At 30.3% G+C, this 17,053-nt stretch overlaps 1 protein-coding gene across 1 annotated transcript; it reads right to left on the bottom strand.

The window, feature by feature from the left end:
• Positions 1–2,876: 2,876 nt before the first annotated feature.
• On the bottom strand, positions 2,877–12,288 carry LOC130797720 (uncharacterized). The gene is made up of 6 exons (XM_057660437.1): positions 12,128–12,288; positions 8,627–11,518; positions 7,416–7,677; positions 6,754–6,859; positions 5,097–5,240; positions 2,877–3,123 (listed from the first exon to the last, which is right to left on the bottom strand). Exons 3-6 carry the CDS (start codon positions 7,670–7,672, stop codon positions 2,884–2,886), a joined length of 747 nt encoding a protein of 248 aa, XP_057516420.1. The 5' UTR covers positions 7,673–7,677; positions 8,627–11,518; positions 12,128–12,288; the 3' UTR covers positions 2,877–2,883.
• Between the last annotated feature and the right edge of the window lie 4,765 nt (positions 12,289–17,053).

Genomic DNA, 17,053 nt, shown 5'->3' on the forward strand with positions numbered 1-17,053 from the left:
ATTATATGACTGTTATGACTTATGATCAAAAGATAATGATTGCTACAATTCCCGTTAACTTAAACTCCATCAATCCCATAGCATTTGTTATAAGAACAAATTTTAAAACAAAAACAAAAAATAAATAAAAGTGAGTAAAAAATGTGATATATGAGTAAGCAAAAGAATCATATCAATCAAATGAAAAAATAATTAAAATACATGAATAAGAATTAAAGCACAGTGTGAGCGTGAGTCATCATTATCATTTTACTCAGTATATTCGGCTCATAGACAACTATGATCAGATCTTGAGAGAGAAAAAACGGCAACTCATACTCATAAAAAAGAGTATGGCCAAAAAATCCTTCAACTTGTGACAGATTTAGAAGAATTGTAAAATTTAGTAAAATTGATCAAAGGAACGTGGCAATGCAACATGTGATTAAAAGTTTTATTGTCCTCTTTATTGGTGGGAAGTGGCAAATTGTAATATGTGATGATGTAAGAATGTAACCTCACGCAGCCGTGTGAATGTCATTTACTTGTCTGATAGGGTATCACTTTAACCTTATTATTGCACGCTTTAAAAGATCTTTTGAAATGTTCCAATAGACAACATATGAATGCTCAATGTCAAACCATGCACTATTTTTTGGAAATTTTGAAAATTTTTAATTATCGTGATTTGTCATAAAAAGGATAAAAAAATTAATAGTAAATTAAATAAAATGAAAAAAAATTAAAATTATAAAACTCTCACTCTATTAAATCCTATCACTTAAGAGTGATTTGTTAACTTCACAAATCTCCGTTAATTACTAAAATCTTCTCCTATTTTTCTTGCCATTTCACTTACATTATTTGGTTTCAATTAAATTGCAACATTATGATGTCACTTACATTTCGATCGTTTGATTGTTACATCAGTTTTATTGAGATTACAATATTATGTAAATCTATATAAGAATTTTTCAAAACAAATGTTGCAATTACAATTTTCAATGTGATGGAGAGAATATATTAATAAATAGTTGTCATTCCATTTATAACGAAACTTTAATCCTCAAATATGTATTTTTCGTCCCAATTTCTATTACCACTAAATATAGTATCATCATAAATTGATTTTTCCAGTCATTCCATCCAAATTGGACATATTTAATTTAATTTTTTTTATCTCTTCTAAATATTTCTCTCAATTTTCCAAAGAAAACTACTTTTTTTTCGTTTTATTAGTATCTCCTATAACATAAACTTATAGAAAATGTTACGGGACAGAGGGAGTAAATGTTAATTACTCTTAACGTTTTTGGACTCATGTAATACATTGTTTAAAATTATCTTTTAAGTTTTTCAATCTTTGATGACTAAAGATACTAAAATAGCAAGTTTCTAGGAAATAAGTGGAAAATCCGATTTAAAAAGAAAGTGGGACATATAAGCTATTTTTAAAAGAGTATCTATTTTAGAATAAGAACACCATAGGGGTGAGTTAGGGCTCGATTTTACAGAATAATGGAAGAGATCACCGAGATGAACAATCAAAGTCACAATCTAGGTTGAATAATCCTTTTTGTTTGAGGTTGGAAAATTGAATCAAACAACAAAAAGCTTTGAATTTAAGGTATCATGAGAAAAAACTAGATGGTAAAGATCTAACACATCAAACACATGCCAAGGGAAAATTAACAAATTGGATGGACAAGGAATGATCATTAATAGTGTGATAATCTATCCTCTCTTTTAAGAGCCCAAGAGTTGACCAAGTCAATCATCCTCTCAAGCATATCAATAACACATGAATTTAATTTAGGTGGGTGAGAAAGTAGGGATTCCACTTCTTAATCCTCTTTCTATTCATCAAAATAACACATAAATCATGCATTCTAGAATCTAGATAACAAGCTTAATACCATCATTGATTTGAATTGCCAAGGAATCCACAAAATCTCTCATTTTTATCTCCCTCTCCCAAATCAACTTCACCATAAACATGGTTGATTTGAGTATTTACCCATCCCTTATAAGCACTTTTAAAACTCTTTTGTTCCTCTTCTTTTGTATCTCCCAAATCAAGAGGGTAAGTTTTGAGAACACCAAAGCGCAAACATCAATATTTATCTGAAAACTTTTGCATTATGAACACTTATCAATTCTTTTGTTCCCTCTTCTTTGTCAAACTTATCAATTCTTTTGTTCCTTCTTCTTTGTCAAACTTATTCAACAGTCAAAATCATAAGAATTACGCTTAAAACGATCAAAATAACTCAAAATAAAAAATGACCAAAGTGAGTAAAATTTCATAAATCTTTCAAAATAAACACAAAATCATTAATAATAACCATCATGAAGGAGAATTAATTTTATGAATAAGTGCAAACAATTGCATTTATCACAAGGATGGATTGATTTTGATCTAGGACCAGGTTTTGTAGAGCTTGATTCAGTTTGGAGTCAAAAGGGGCAATTCTGAGTTCAGAGAGGTTTACAGTTTGTTCAAGATTACAGTCAATTTAGACTTACGATTAATGAAAGTTAAGGGTTGGTTCAAGGAGGTTTAGAGCTAATTTAAGCCCATTCAAGATCTAGGAGTTGTTCATGATTGACGTACGACAAATTCGGCGCCAATTCAGGGTTTGCAAAAACTTATGAGTCGAAAAAGATGACTTCACAAACGACTATTATATTGATTACGCATATAATACAACGAATGATTATTTCAAGGATCTTGATTTTCTCTTTTTAGTTAACAAAATCGCATCAACAAAACCTTTTATATTGATTAAGCTGATCATTGATATATCCCAAAATCAAAATCCTTAATAGCGAAAGATTGGTTTTAACAGCCTTCTTTCGCCCCAAGGGAAATATAGAAAAATAAAAAAATGACTTACAAGGATTTCAAAATGATGATTGATCAATTGGTGGTTCCTCTCCAAGCAAGTCATCATATGTAACAGGTATTCTAATCCTATCATGCACGGAACCTCGATTCTGCATGGTGCTAGGCTGCCTTGCTAATTCATCTGCTGCTGGGTTTTCTGTCTGAGAGTCACAATTTGGAGTGCTAGAAATAGCCTTACTTGAGATTGCACCTGAACCACCAGATGGCTGCACATTAACAGGTCGCCGAAATTGTTTCTGCAATATTCAAAACATAGCATACAAGAGATTATAAATAGCAGTAAAAAATAAAAGACCTGATAAACATATCAAGAAAATTGGAGCTATAACTGAGTTCCGGAAGAACGCTCAACCACAACATCATATGAAGATTTACATTCTGTGTTAGTTCAGTTTCAATACATCATATCTAAAAAAAATTATTGCGGATTTTTTTGTCTCATCTTTTACCCCAAAAGTCCATACTATACATATGATAGTATCAAATCAACCTAGTGTGCACCATATAACATTACCTCAAATCCCAGTTTGGTACTTGGTCATTGGTACTAGGTCATAAACGGTGATAATGAAAAAAAAAAATTTATTGCTAATTTTTAAGAAAAATGTCGTGTCATTTCCATGATAATGAAGCTCCCATCCTCAAACATGTAGCTTTCTGAATTGTTCCTAGTATTTCATGACCACCTAATTACCACTTTTCCAATGCTTAAATATTAAAATTTTGTGGGACATACAATGATAGACATGATCAAAAACCCAACAGCCCATAAGCAAGAAAAGGCCAAGTTAAGGAGGGGTACCCATAACTATAGCTAAAAAGTGGGAACTTTCACCACTTGAGTACAGGCATTGCACATTTAAAGCCAATCACGAATCAGTAAACTTCAAAAGAAAGAAGTACGCTCAATGAAACTTCTGTATCTGGTAAATGATGTGGCAAAAACCCAGTTTGTTTAGCATCTAGCATAAAAGAATAGGCATAAAGAACAGATGTATCATAACATAGTGCAAAGACAAGGCCATATCATTGTATCATAAAGGCTTTTTGGTTTACCGTGACTGAAACATGGTCCACTCGCATTAACCGTAAATCTTTTTCCGTATTTTCGCATTATGTTTGATAGACACCAGTCCACCACGCTAATATAGGTAAAGCAGAGTAACAAAATCGCAAGCACATTAAACTCTAGATGAAATTGCTCATTAAAAAGACACTTTATAGACAACGCCATTTTCAAACTATCCTATAGCTTTGGTATTAACCATGATAGTAAAGTAAACAATGATTATATAGACAGAAGCAACAAACATAAGCATAGTGTTTCTCCAAAACTACGCGAACATAACTTGGCTTACTTATTGATGAGCTATTCTCAATTTCCAAGTAATGAAAATAATATTGTGCACGAGAGCCATCCTATAGTGATTTTTGTGTGATCACATGGATTATATCCTGTTTGAAACACCAAGAATCTATCTTAGGCTTTATTTTCTGGATGACTGAATCTTCTTATATTCCATGTCGAACCTTAAGTGAATGGCAACCTATATTGGCATACAAAAGGAACACAATCTTATTTGATCTATTAATTAATTGTCCCCACCAGTACCAAAAGTGACCATGAAGCAGGAATGTTGTTACTAATATGGACCTCAAAAATAAGAGTAATCTAGGCAGTCATTCCTGGTCCAGCATGTCGAAGAGTTGTTATTGAGCATAATCAATGAAGAGTAAAAAATTACTAGATCAAGTGTTCCTCAAGAATGGTGGGGATTACCATTTAAGGTAGATAAACTGTCCAACAGCCTATTACTATGGCCAAGCTTAATAGGAAATAGATTTGGCGGTAACAAGTAGAAAAAATATTATTTAATCATGGAAAAGCAGAGGCATGAACCACTTAATGGTATTGGGATAATGGAATGTTGATGTTGTTATGAAATGCCATGTCAGGTGCACCTATTAGAGTTGGAACATACAAATTCCCAAATCCACTTATCACAGGCATAATTATAAAAAGGATCATTAAAGGGCATGAACCCATACCAAGACTTATTAAGTTAATGATTTCCACCAAAACTTTGGTTTTGGATCTTGCTAACTTTATACACATCAGTACCGCAGAAGTGTACTTGCCCCCTCACATAGTAGTAAAATCACTTCAGCATACCAAGAAAGTACAATAAAAGATAAGTGCAGAATGTACCTCGAACTCCTTTCCTTTCTTCATTATCTCCTTATATGCATTGAAATCACGTGACTTGAGTATACTCCATAAAATGCCTCCACCAGTTCGATTTCTATCGCCTCGAGCAGTCTTCTGACCTCCACATGCTTGGACTGCATCTACCTGCAATCAACATGTGCCATTACGAAGCTGCACAATGACGTTTTTAAAAGAGACCAAACATTGAATAGCGGAGCTACAGACAGATAAATTGATGTAAAATTATAAATCAGAAGTAAATTAAAAAAAACTAGGCATAATGCTTGAATTCTAGCATGATTAATACAGATTTCCGAAGAAATCATGTACTCCCAATAATTATTGAGTTAAGCATCAGACTAGCTCAACACTGCAGTCTACAAGTTGATATAATCCGTGATATATGAATAATCAGAATGGGATAAAAAAAAAACGAAAGAATCAAAACGAAACACCCCAAACGGTACAATGAAACAGATGAAACATCCTAAGTAATTGACAAGGCTACACACGTCACAAGCAATTAGATGAAGTATCAACGTGGAAAGTAAATTGAATGAACCATATTTTTGATGAAGTATCAACGTGGAAAGCAATTAGATGAAGTATCAACGAGGACTATATCCTCTTACAGTACAAATGGGTAGATTTCAGCCAAAAGAAGGAAAATCAAGTGCTGAAGAGAAATTAAATAGAAGAAATTTCCAGGAGAAACTAAAAATCTCAAAGAAAAAATTTGCAAGCTTTTTGGACTCCCAAGTTGAGAATAATAAGACAGTGGGTGAGGTGAGTAAACAAAGAATTATCAAGCCTCTAGTCTCTGTACATAACATATTAGCCTCCAAATAAGATATGAATCATGTGTCTTAATAATTTTCATATCGCTTGTCAAATTGACCTACATAATAATAAATTGTGAAGTCAATTACTCCAAGGGAATCTCAGGCCAGAAATCTGAACCAAAAGAACTAATATGCTTTTGTTCGGCAAACATTGAGTGTTAGAAAACTTGGAGCTTAATACCCTAAAAATCTCAGGTTTAGAAAATGATTAGCTAGAAATCCTTATATGTCTCACCTTTATATTGAAGGAAAAATCAGGTCTGCAAGGCATGGTTCAGAATTCAGATTGAGGATAAACCTTTAACCTATAATAGTCAATAAAGAGGTACAAGAGGCAAGTAAAAGGTAAAACATATGGAAGATTCACTAGCTTTGACACAGTAATCAGAATATCTGGTGCAAGAGGCAAACTCACATCTAGAAAGACCATATTTAATCATTGTCTGCTTGAACACCTCATCTAATAACTATCTAGGCGAAAGATAGTAACTAGAGATGAAGTAGACTAGAAATGGTTCGAAAGACAAGTCTTTTTAATGGAGAGAGAATCCAGAGTGCAGCAAGGACAACAGCCATTTAAATGCCAAACACTGAAGTTGCATCATCAACTACTGTGAATAACTGTCCCTGCACAAAGATGGACCCCAAGCAGAAAGAATCTGCAAGAAACATTGAGTAGTTATATGCAAATACATCTTTTTATCGTGCATTAGACTAATTTGGGAACACTGAGTGACAGAAAGGCATCCGATCAGCACCTATGAACAAGGATAACTAAAGATTAGTGTGACAATTCAAGATGACTGGATCATTACCTCTTTTATAAGGTCCCCAAGGGCAGATACTCCCAGAATGCCAACAGCTGTATACATCAAATATGATTTTGGCTCTTTCAACCGTTTACAGACATTCAATACAAACCTGTAGGCAGTAAATGGAAAACACCATCAATTAATCCACGAGCTGTAGCCTAAAGAATCTCATTGCATGCAATCATTAGCACACCCAGAGGGAAATCTATTAGAAATAGTATGCAATTGAAGACACAGATTGTAGTCAAACACTGCCCATATTTCAACAATTTTTAGATGATAGAAGTCACTTAATGGAAAAACCATAACAATGCAGTTCTATCCATACAACACCAGTAATAACTAACGCTGAAATGTTTCATTAAACATTAAAAACCGTTATGATTAAGAATGTAAATGAAAAAGAACATGCTACTCCAAGTCCAAGCAACTAACATGAAACTTAGAGATGCTTCAAACATAGTTCAAGTACATACTTTTGCATCTCTATTCTAAACTGAAGTCAATCTCGCATGAACAATTTAAAAACATCAAGTTGACAAAGCAGCAATAATATAGGAGTATATAAATGGCACAAATCAAGACTCCATGGCAAAGAAAAACACAAGCAAAACACTTAACTAATACCAAGAAACCGTAAAAAGAAATGCAAGGCAGAACAAAACCTGTCGATGTTAACAACATCTGATTTGGGCATGGCATTCTTTTTCTTCTTTTTCTTATTCCGCTTTTTTTTCTTGGTCATATTCTTCACAGGCTGTGGATTATCATTATGTGAATTCTCCTTTACTTCTTTGTCATGTATGTCAACACTATTCACTGACCTGTCCACAAGTTCTCCTTCTTCGACATCCATCATCTCCACATCATCACCATCTTCAAAGCTCAACTCTTCATCAACAGTATCCAATATACTCTCCATAGAGACTATATGAAATTAGCAAACATCAAACAGTACCCAAATCAAATTTACATTAAAATCCAAGAAAAACAACTTAAAACCAAACCCAAACAACCACTATCACCACAAAAATCCCACCAAGCAATGGCTTCATATATACATTTACTTTTAAAGTGAATATGAAAATACTTCATAGCACATTCATTTTCACATTGAGTTCATTTTTATAATGCTTTATTTTCAGAAATTTACATGAGAGACAACACATAGATCACCTAAAAGGCCAAAAGCATAACTTCCAAAAAGCAAAAACCATCATCATTTTGTAAATTTCCCACATTAGATGAAAGTCATACATCAATTTGAAGTAATAGACGCTATACTTAACAACAGCACCACCAAAATAATGCAGTATGAGCTTTCTAAATGATCGAGGAAATGTGTCTTACTTAGGGCAAGTTCAATTAAGTCTCAAACATAGCAAATTAAGGATACTAAAAAACATAGGAATCTGGATAACTATTACATATAGATGAGCTTGTACACCATTTTGGTACAGATTTGAAAGTTCAAACCCTAATACATTGTGTATTGATTGCTTTGCATGAATTGAAACTTTTAGCTTAATTGAGAGTGTTCATTTTACAGATAATCATTTCTATATCCTCTATTCCAACCACTATATTCAAACAATATCAGATTTTCTAAAACACAGGGACAAATTCATTTTTCAAAATATAATAAATCAAAAAAGAGGAAATGAGTTTATTTGCTTGATAATTCCGAGTTAATAAAATCGTAAATACAGCTAACAAAAAAGTTCAGAATTCGCTGAATTAACAATGAAAATGACAAAGATAATGTCATTTTATCAGCAAAATATCAAAAACATATTAAATTAAGGGAATCAAAAAAACGCATTATCAAACAGCAAAATTGAAGCATTAAAAGGGGAAGGGGAAAGGGAAGACGGACCTGTAATGGCGACTTTGCTTGAGGCTTCTTCGGATTGTTTAGTGACAGTAGTGTAATTAAAACTTCTTCTTTGAATAAATGGCGAGAGTTATGGCGGCTTACGAGGGCAGACTCACTGAGTCGCTGATGTGTTTCTAGTTTCTACGAAGAGAATAAGATACAGCGTTTGGGCTTCTTATAGATTTCTAGTCCATGGACCATGAAAACTGATCAGCCCGCTTGGCTTTTGCAATATGAGTGAAAATCTCACTTTTATATGAAACCGTCTTATTCTGAGATAAATTTATATAACTATTTTATTTTTATAATTGATAACTTTAAAATTGTAAGTTGTCATTTAAAGTTTTATCAAAACTGATTGTAACTCAAACCCGACAATATTTATGTAACCTTAAAATTAGTGTATTACTCCCTTTGTCCCTATGAATTGGTCAACACAAATTGTTGTGAGAGACGGTATTTCCGAGAAGCGCATTAGATTTATGGGCTAAATCCCAATTAATACAAAGTAAATAGAAATAAGAATACGGGCTTCTTGTTTTGAGGTCGTCTCTTCGAGAGACGATCTCTCACAAGAATAGCTGGTTTGGCAACATTTATATTTAGTCCATCCGTTTTACTTTGTAATATTTTCATATTGGATAATTTTCCTGCCATTTCTTTTTATTTCTATACACACATATTTTTTCTCTATTTCAATCATGTCCATACAATTTTAATTAAGTCCCCACCACGTTCTTAGCCTTTGTGTTATTTACTACTCCCTCCATTTAATAAAGTTTCCGTAATAAATGTTCATGGAAATTGAATAATAAATTTGATAGAGAAAAAGTTAGACTACAAATATTAAAAGAAAGTTAGTGGAAAAAATATGGGGACCAAACTAATAAAAAAATGTTCTTATAAAATTAGTGGGAAACATATAGGAACCATAAAAAATATAAAAATGTTAAAATGAAGTTAGTAGAGAATATATAGAGATCAAAAGCATTATTAAAATATTAACATGAAGATGAATAAGATTATTTTTATCCAAAATTTATAATATAAATGAAAAAATTTTTACGAGAATAACAAATAAACATCAAAAATGAAAAGTGGAATTTTTTTATGGCAAGGGAGAGTATTATTTCAATCTCATGGGGTTTTGGATGAAATCTAAAACACGTAGAGGAGGGAGAAATTCGCATTTAGTTTTTTTTTTTTTTTTTTTAATATTCCTAGGGCAAGTGCCTTCTAATGCCCCCAAGTCCCCCATAATTGTGAAAATTTGAAATTCATAAGTCAAAAAAAAATTAATAAAATAAATTAAGTTTTAAAAAATTAATTGTGAAAATTTTAAACCTGTGGTTTGGAGTTGTTCGCAGTTAGTAACTGCGAATAGACCTGCTCTAAAAAAATGCAGATCAGTTTCTGTTTTTCGCAAATTTTCCATTTCTCAAAACCCTACGTCACATTCGACATTCTCCTCTAAAACCATTAATTCAATCCTTCAATTCTTGCATTCCTCTTTAAATTTGGCACTTCAAAATTAGTGTGGGATACTCTAGCTTTCTTAAAAGGTAAATTTTTTTGTGTTTTTTTTTGTGTATATGTAGTTTTTTAGGGTTTTGACCAAATTTGCTTATTTTTTCAAATATAGGTTACTAGTTGTTAAATCAAAACTATTCTTAATTATCCATAAGTATTGAAGGTAATTTTTAATTGTTTTTATAGCTTTATGTTATTTATTGAAGTAATGTTGTTGAATTAGTTGAATTTAATGTTGATAATATTATTAGAAAGATGTTGATATTAGAAATATTATTATGAACTTATGAATTGATTTATTATTTGGAATTTATGTGTATTATATATGTATGAACTTAGTTATATTATGGATTTTAATAATTTTTAGACCAAAAAAGATTATAATCAAATGAATGTAATGTACTTGTATGGGCATGAGTTGATGTTGATGTTGATTTTCTTTGTATTAATGTAGAAAATGGCATCATTTCGCGTGACTATAGTATGTTTTGGAATGGTAGTATTCGATAAAGTAGTGGCAAAGTTCATTATGTTGGGGGAAGACGTAAGTTGTTTGCTTGCAATTCGAACATGGATTTGAACCACTTTAAACGTTTTATATGTTCTAAGATTCGTTAGGACCCTACTAGAAGTACCGTAAAATATAAGCTTTAAATATGACATGAGTGAAGAATTGCTTGCCTTTCCTGTTGAGGATGATGAGGCTATAGATGCTATGTGGGAGCATTCAAAGTCCACCCAAATTCCTTCTTTGGAGTTATACGTAGAAGAAGTATCATTAAGGAATGTAGTTGCTTCTAATCCTACTGCTACCCCTATGCCTATATTAACTCAGGAAACTGTAAATCCCGTCGTTTCTTTCGCATCTTGTAATTTTTCTCAACCCCCTACGAATCAAGTTACAATTAATTCAATGGTTAACTTAGGAGAAACTGCTGAGATGGGACCTTGGGATGATGGAAATGAGAGTAATTAGCTCATTGACGATCCTTCTGAGGACGATGTGGATGTCGATGAGGATGCGCTAGCAAATGACATGACCCTAGGCAACATTCCTACAATCATTCCTCCTACACCTTATGCCTTCTGTCCACCTTTAGACGAGTATGAGAAGGACATTTCATGGAGGACTTGGGCTTGTGATACCACATACATCGAAGAGGGAGAGTTTGAGAAGGGTATGATGTTTAATAGCAAGGAATCGTTGTTGGAAGCTATTAGAGTGTATCATATTCGCAGAAATGTGGAGTACAGAACGGAGACCTCGAATCAAACTGTCCTTACCTTGAAGTGCAAGCGAGGTTGTTCGTGGAAACTTAGGGCTACGTTTGATTCTTATTTATCTTCATGGTGTATTGTTACCTAAATTATTATCATAAATAAACTGAAATTTTAATTATACCTTATTGTATATATATTTATTTTATCCAATTACTCAAATTCCAAATTCTAAATTCAAATCTTAAGGAATAACCACATATAATATTAACACAAATCTTAAGAAATAACATCAACTAAAGAAGTTTAATTTATTCTTCAAGAATAACACATAGAAGAACAAAATTCCAACTTTAAACTTCTAGATCTATACATTCAATATATATATATATATATATATATATATATATATATATATATATATATATATATATATATATATATATATATATTCTCAAAAACGAAACACCAATGACAATAATTTTTTTTAAACAAAAGGTACTACACTTTTTTTTTTTTAAAATAATATAAAGCACACAATTTTCTTTATGTGTATTATTATAATAAATTACAATTTAGGAATAAACCAATCATATTATTATTTTTTTTGGTTTTTCTTCAAAAAAAAATAAGTATGAGTCATAAAAAAAACATACACAATTAGTTTTAAAAGAATTTCATCATAAATATAATTTTTTATTCATGAATGTAACATATACAAGAATTTTTAAAAAGTTATAGATTAATACTTACTAATTCCAAAGCGTAGATCTATTCGACACAAAACCAAACGAACCCTTCTCCTTCCTCCAAAGGTGGCAGCACAAGAGACACTAGGAGGAATTTTTTTCTTTGTTAAATTTAGATGATAGAATGAATAATGAAAATTAGGGTTTTGATGGGTTTTATTAAGGGGGTTACATTTCTTAATTAAGAAAACTTAATTATACCCTATGATTACAATTATTCTCCCCTTTCACCTTCCCATAACCGGCCCCCTTAATGATTCTCTTATATTTTATTTTTTTTAATTATAAATCTTATACGCAAAAACGTTACATTGACACGTAACGCGACACGAAGCAACTTAACCACTCCTGTATTATTTATAATTACTATATCATTATTATTATTATTATTATTATTATTATTTATTATTATTATTAATATTATTATCATTTTATTTTTATTTTCATTTTTTTTATGCGAAAAATAATAGGGCGTTACAATTATATTAAACTTTCAAGCTCATTTATCTTTTAAGCACATGAAGAAATACAATAGTCTAGGAGAATAGATGTAGCCTAAAATTTAGTGAACCACTTTAATTATTTGTGTTATTGATTAAACTATATCATGCTTAATACATTTTATTACATACAAAATATTCTCATTATATTAATCAGTAAGTCTTGTATGAGATTATCTCATCGTGAGACGAGTCCACATAAAAATTTCATTATTAAGAAAAAAAATAAATCTAAATTCATACTTTTACTAAAAGTAACTTTTTAAAAATAATTTGGGCTATCTAATTTAAGTCATCTCAAAATATAACAACCTCAATAAAACATTAGAGCTTATTATTGTCTTTAAGCTACAATTCCAACCTTTTTAAAACACCTTGGGCCCATTAGATCTCCCCATCAATTAGTTAAGACATTTGCGTGCATCAATTCTCATGTGAAATTTATAAAGGCCAAAAAAGTTGAAGCATAATAAAATTTGTACATTTTTTAATTGATTTGGTTAAATTTGCTTTATTTTTATTTTTATTTAAAATAACGATTTGTTTTAATTTCTATCTATACATATTATTTATGTTTTTATCTTATACACACTTTTCTTCCACTATCTATAAAATACTACTTTACTTAATTTTCTTAATTTCTCTATTAATTGTCATTGGATAAAGTTGAAGTGTAACAAATGGAAGAGGTTTTAGTAAATAACGGTCATTTGTAAAGTTAACAAATTATTCTTATGTCATCATCAACCCAATATCCCGCTTGAAAACAAGGTCCGGGTGAGGAAAGGTAACGGACAATCCATACCCGTACTCCTTTCAGAGGGAGTACTAGAAAAAAGCAATCAATTTTACCTCGGAACAAATCACCCTTATGTGGTAGGATTTAATAAGATGACACTTTTATTTCATTGACCTTTTATGATTTTGTTTATTATATTATTATTTTTTTTTATTTTTTTGTTATCGTAACAAATGAGTATTAAATTAATGACATGACACTTAGCAAATACATTACGCAAGTTTGAAGTTGGCTTAAAGATTCCAGAATCTTCAATCAAGAATAGACACGCAATTTACATCTTTGTAATGGCAATTGGCAACTTGAGCTTTCCATTAATAATGTTCTTGTAATGGGCCACAGGTTATGCTTTTATGATTATTGATTGATATTTAACGACTACAGTTGAACGTCTTTTGAGCTATTTTCAAGTGATACATGATAATCGGTCCGATTCCGACTAAATGTTCCATTTATTTTTTTAAATATTTTTTAGTGATTATTCTTAGTTGGTATATAACTCTTAATTTACAAGTTTAAATAGTCAAATAGTATTTTCTTTTGAAAAATGAAAAATATATTGATAAGAGAAGATAAAATTGTAACAGCGAAAACTTAGATTAGCGGCATAAATAACCCCAATGCGAGAGAAAGCCATAAAAACCATGCCCCAACACAGCAACGTACAGACCACGCAAACACAAATAAAGAAATTTAAGATTGAAGTGATGTATCGACAAGTGTAAAAAACAAAAACGAAATGTGGCATTTAATTAGAATATAAGGGAGTTACAAATTGAGGGCCTAAACTAATGGATTTGATTAGAGCACTCTCAATGGTATAGAAAAAAAAGTTCTCACCAATCTCCTCTCAATACTTTTTCTCTCGTTCACATCAGATTTTTTGTGTGAAAATTTTTGCTATTGAAGTTTATTCCATTCGCGAGGAAAAAAAGTTTCCCCACATCTCTCTCATACTTTATATTATATCCCACCTAATTTTCTCTCTCTACCCTAAAATTTTATTAAGACAAAAAAATAATTCATAAAATATTATTCAGATAAATTGCGAATACCACAAAAAAAAATTAAAAATAAAAATATCAAACACATTAAACCACTTGAATACTAATTTTATGAAATTAGAGAGAAGAGAATTTTTAAAGTGTGTCGAAAAAATAGAAAAATGGGTGTCTATTTATAGATAAATTTTTTTCATGAATGTTGGTATATTTTTTTTTAAAAGTCTTTAAAAATTAGAAATTATGTGTCAAAAAAATAGGAAAATGGGGTGTATTATTTATATTGGTGGTGGGGGCCACTATGAGGAAACCAAAAAATTTCCTCCCATTGAGAATTTTTTTAGAAACATATAAGAATTTTTTTGTGAATATTTACTAATGGAATACATTTTTACCTAAAGAAATTCTCATTCAAATAAAAAAACCTCACCTTTGTGATAGCTCTTAGTGTATCTAATATATTATTATGTGGTGTTAAATTTGTACACTTTCTACTTCACAATGTTAATTATATTTGATATCTTGCACAATAATTAATAAAATAATAATAAGATGCTTTATTTTATGTTTTATATTAGAATTAGAAATTAGAGATTAACTTTGAAATGAAAATTATTAATTTTTAATTATATTATTTGGATATAAGCAATAATTAAGGGCTTTTATCATTTTTAGAATACCCTACTAAATTAATAAACCAATAAATTGATTTACTCAAACACTCAACGTAAAATAAGCGATTTATATAGGTAAATAAATAGAGGGGAACCTCTACTAAGGCCAAACGAGCACGATGTCCTAAAAATTTTGGATCATTTTATAAAAATAAAATATTATTATTTATCTTCCAGAAGTACAATAAAATGATACTTCTATGACAGTAATAAAAAGTCTAATTTTTAAATTAGAGATTTAGGGTTAAAGTCTTGCCCTCTTCCACATTTTTTTGTTTAAATAATAATTTTGGTTCTATTACCTTAGGACACTTTAATAGGTCTGATAAATAGAAGAACTTATTCATAGGATACATAAATAACCTATAAATAGCTCGTGAACATTTTAATTATTTTTGTTTCCTAGTATATTTTTCTCTTATAAATTACATGTCCAGCATAAAAAAGGCAACAAGTATTATAAAACTTTTCCTATTTGAATTTAATTTGTCTAAGAGTTAGCAAAAATAGGATTTAATTTTTACAAGAAAAAGTATTGCATCTTCAAACTAAGTCAAATAGTCGGTAAATACCGACTGTTTTTTGACTAATTCTGTTGAGTTGGAAAATTTAACCATTTTTGAAAGAATTGAAATTCCGATCAGATTTCAACTACCATGACAGTTAGTCAAAAATCTTCTGACCAAATTTCTAACCTCCATATGGCTAGTCAGATTTTTTGCGGAATTTAAAATTGAAAAAGAAGAGAAGTTTTTCGCCCTTTTTGACTAATCACGACCATTTTTCCAACTAGCTTTCAAATTATATAAGGTTAATTGGAAATTTTGACTGATTTCCAACCAAAATAAAATCCCGAAAACTATTATTCCAACTATTCAAAATAGTCGAAAATCAGTCGATATATACATAAATCGACTGATTTTTGACGATCTTGAAAAGTAGATAGAATGTTAGTTTTTTTAGTGTTTCAAATATCATAGTTTACATAGGTTGTTATTACTAGGGTTGAGCAAAATTATCTGATTATCCAAAAATCTGATGATTTAATTTGCTATCGATTTTAAAATTTAAATATTGAATAAAAATTTGGATATCTGACATTATTTTCAATAGTCGGGTATTTGGATATCCACATATTTTAACTAAATTGAATAATTGATATTAGCAAGAATAAAATTATATTTTTTTACAAAGACCATTTAAACTAAACTCGAATGTCAAATATGAGATATTTCAAATATCATATTGAACTTTTCAACCTATTCTCATGGGTATTGGATATTGGATAACTAAATCAGTTTAGATCATATCGAATCAGATATTAGATTGTAAATATGATAGTTTATGAATACTCCCCTTGCTTCTTAAATTTGTTCTCATAAGTTGTTTTATTTGTGTTCTAATAAATAATCTTTTTATTTGTATGAAAAATTTTGGACATAATTAACTTTATCTATTCTTATTTTAATATTTTAATAATGTTTATGGTCTCCACATATCTTCCACGCACTAATAATATTTTTATATTACTCATGGTTCCCACGTGTTTCTCACTACCTTTAAAAATATTTTTTAATTATTGTGATCTCTATATATTTTTCCACTAACTTTCTTTTAATAGTTTTTAATGTTTATAGTCCGCCTTTTTCCTCTATCAAATTAATAATCAATAAAACAATATATTTACTATCTAAAAGATTTTATTTTTCTTAATTACGGTAAATATTTTTTGTTGAAAATTTCTTTTAAGAACGAAAAGAATATCAAATATCCAATCCAAGCGCGTGTATCGAATTAAATATCCGAATTTGCTTGACCTATTGATTAGGAGTTGATACAATTTTTAGTGGTTGCCTAACAAGTTATATTTTATTCGTCAACTTCAAATAATTAAGTTTGTAATTATTGATTTGAAGTACGTTGAGGTTTCTTATCAATAGATGCTTAAAAGATAAG

Source organism: Amaranthus tricolor, chromosome 13 (genome assembly GCF_026212465.1).
Source record: "Amaranthus tricolor cultivar Red isolate AtriRed21 chromosome 13, ASM2621246v1, whole genome shotgun sequence".
NCBI classification, from domain to species: Eukaryota; Viridiplantae; Streptophyta; class Magnoliopsida; order Caryophyllales; family Amaranthaceae; genus Amaranthus; species Amaranthus tricolor.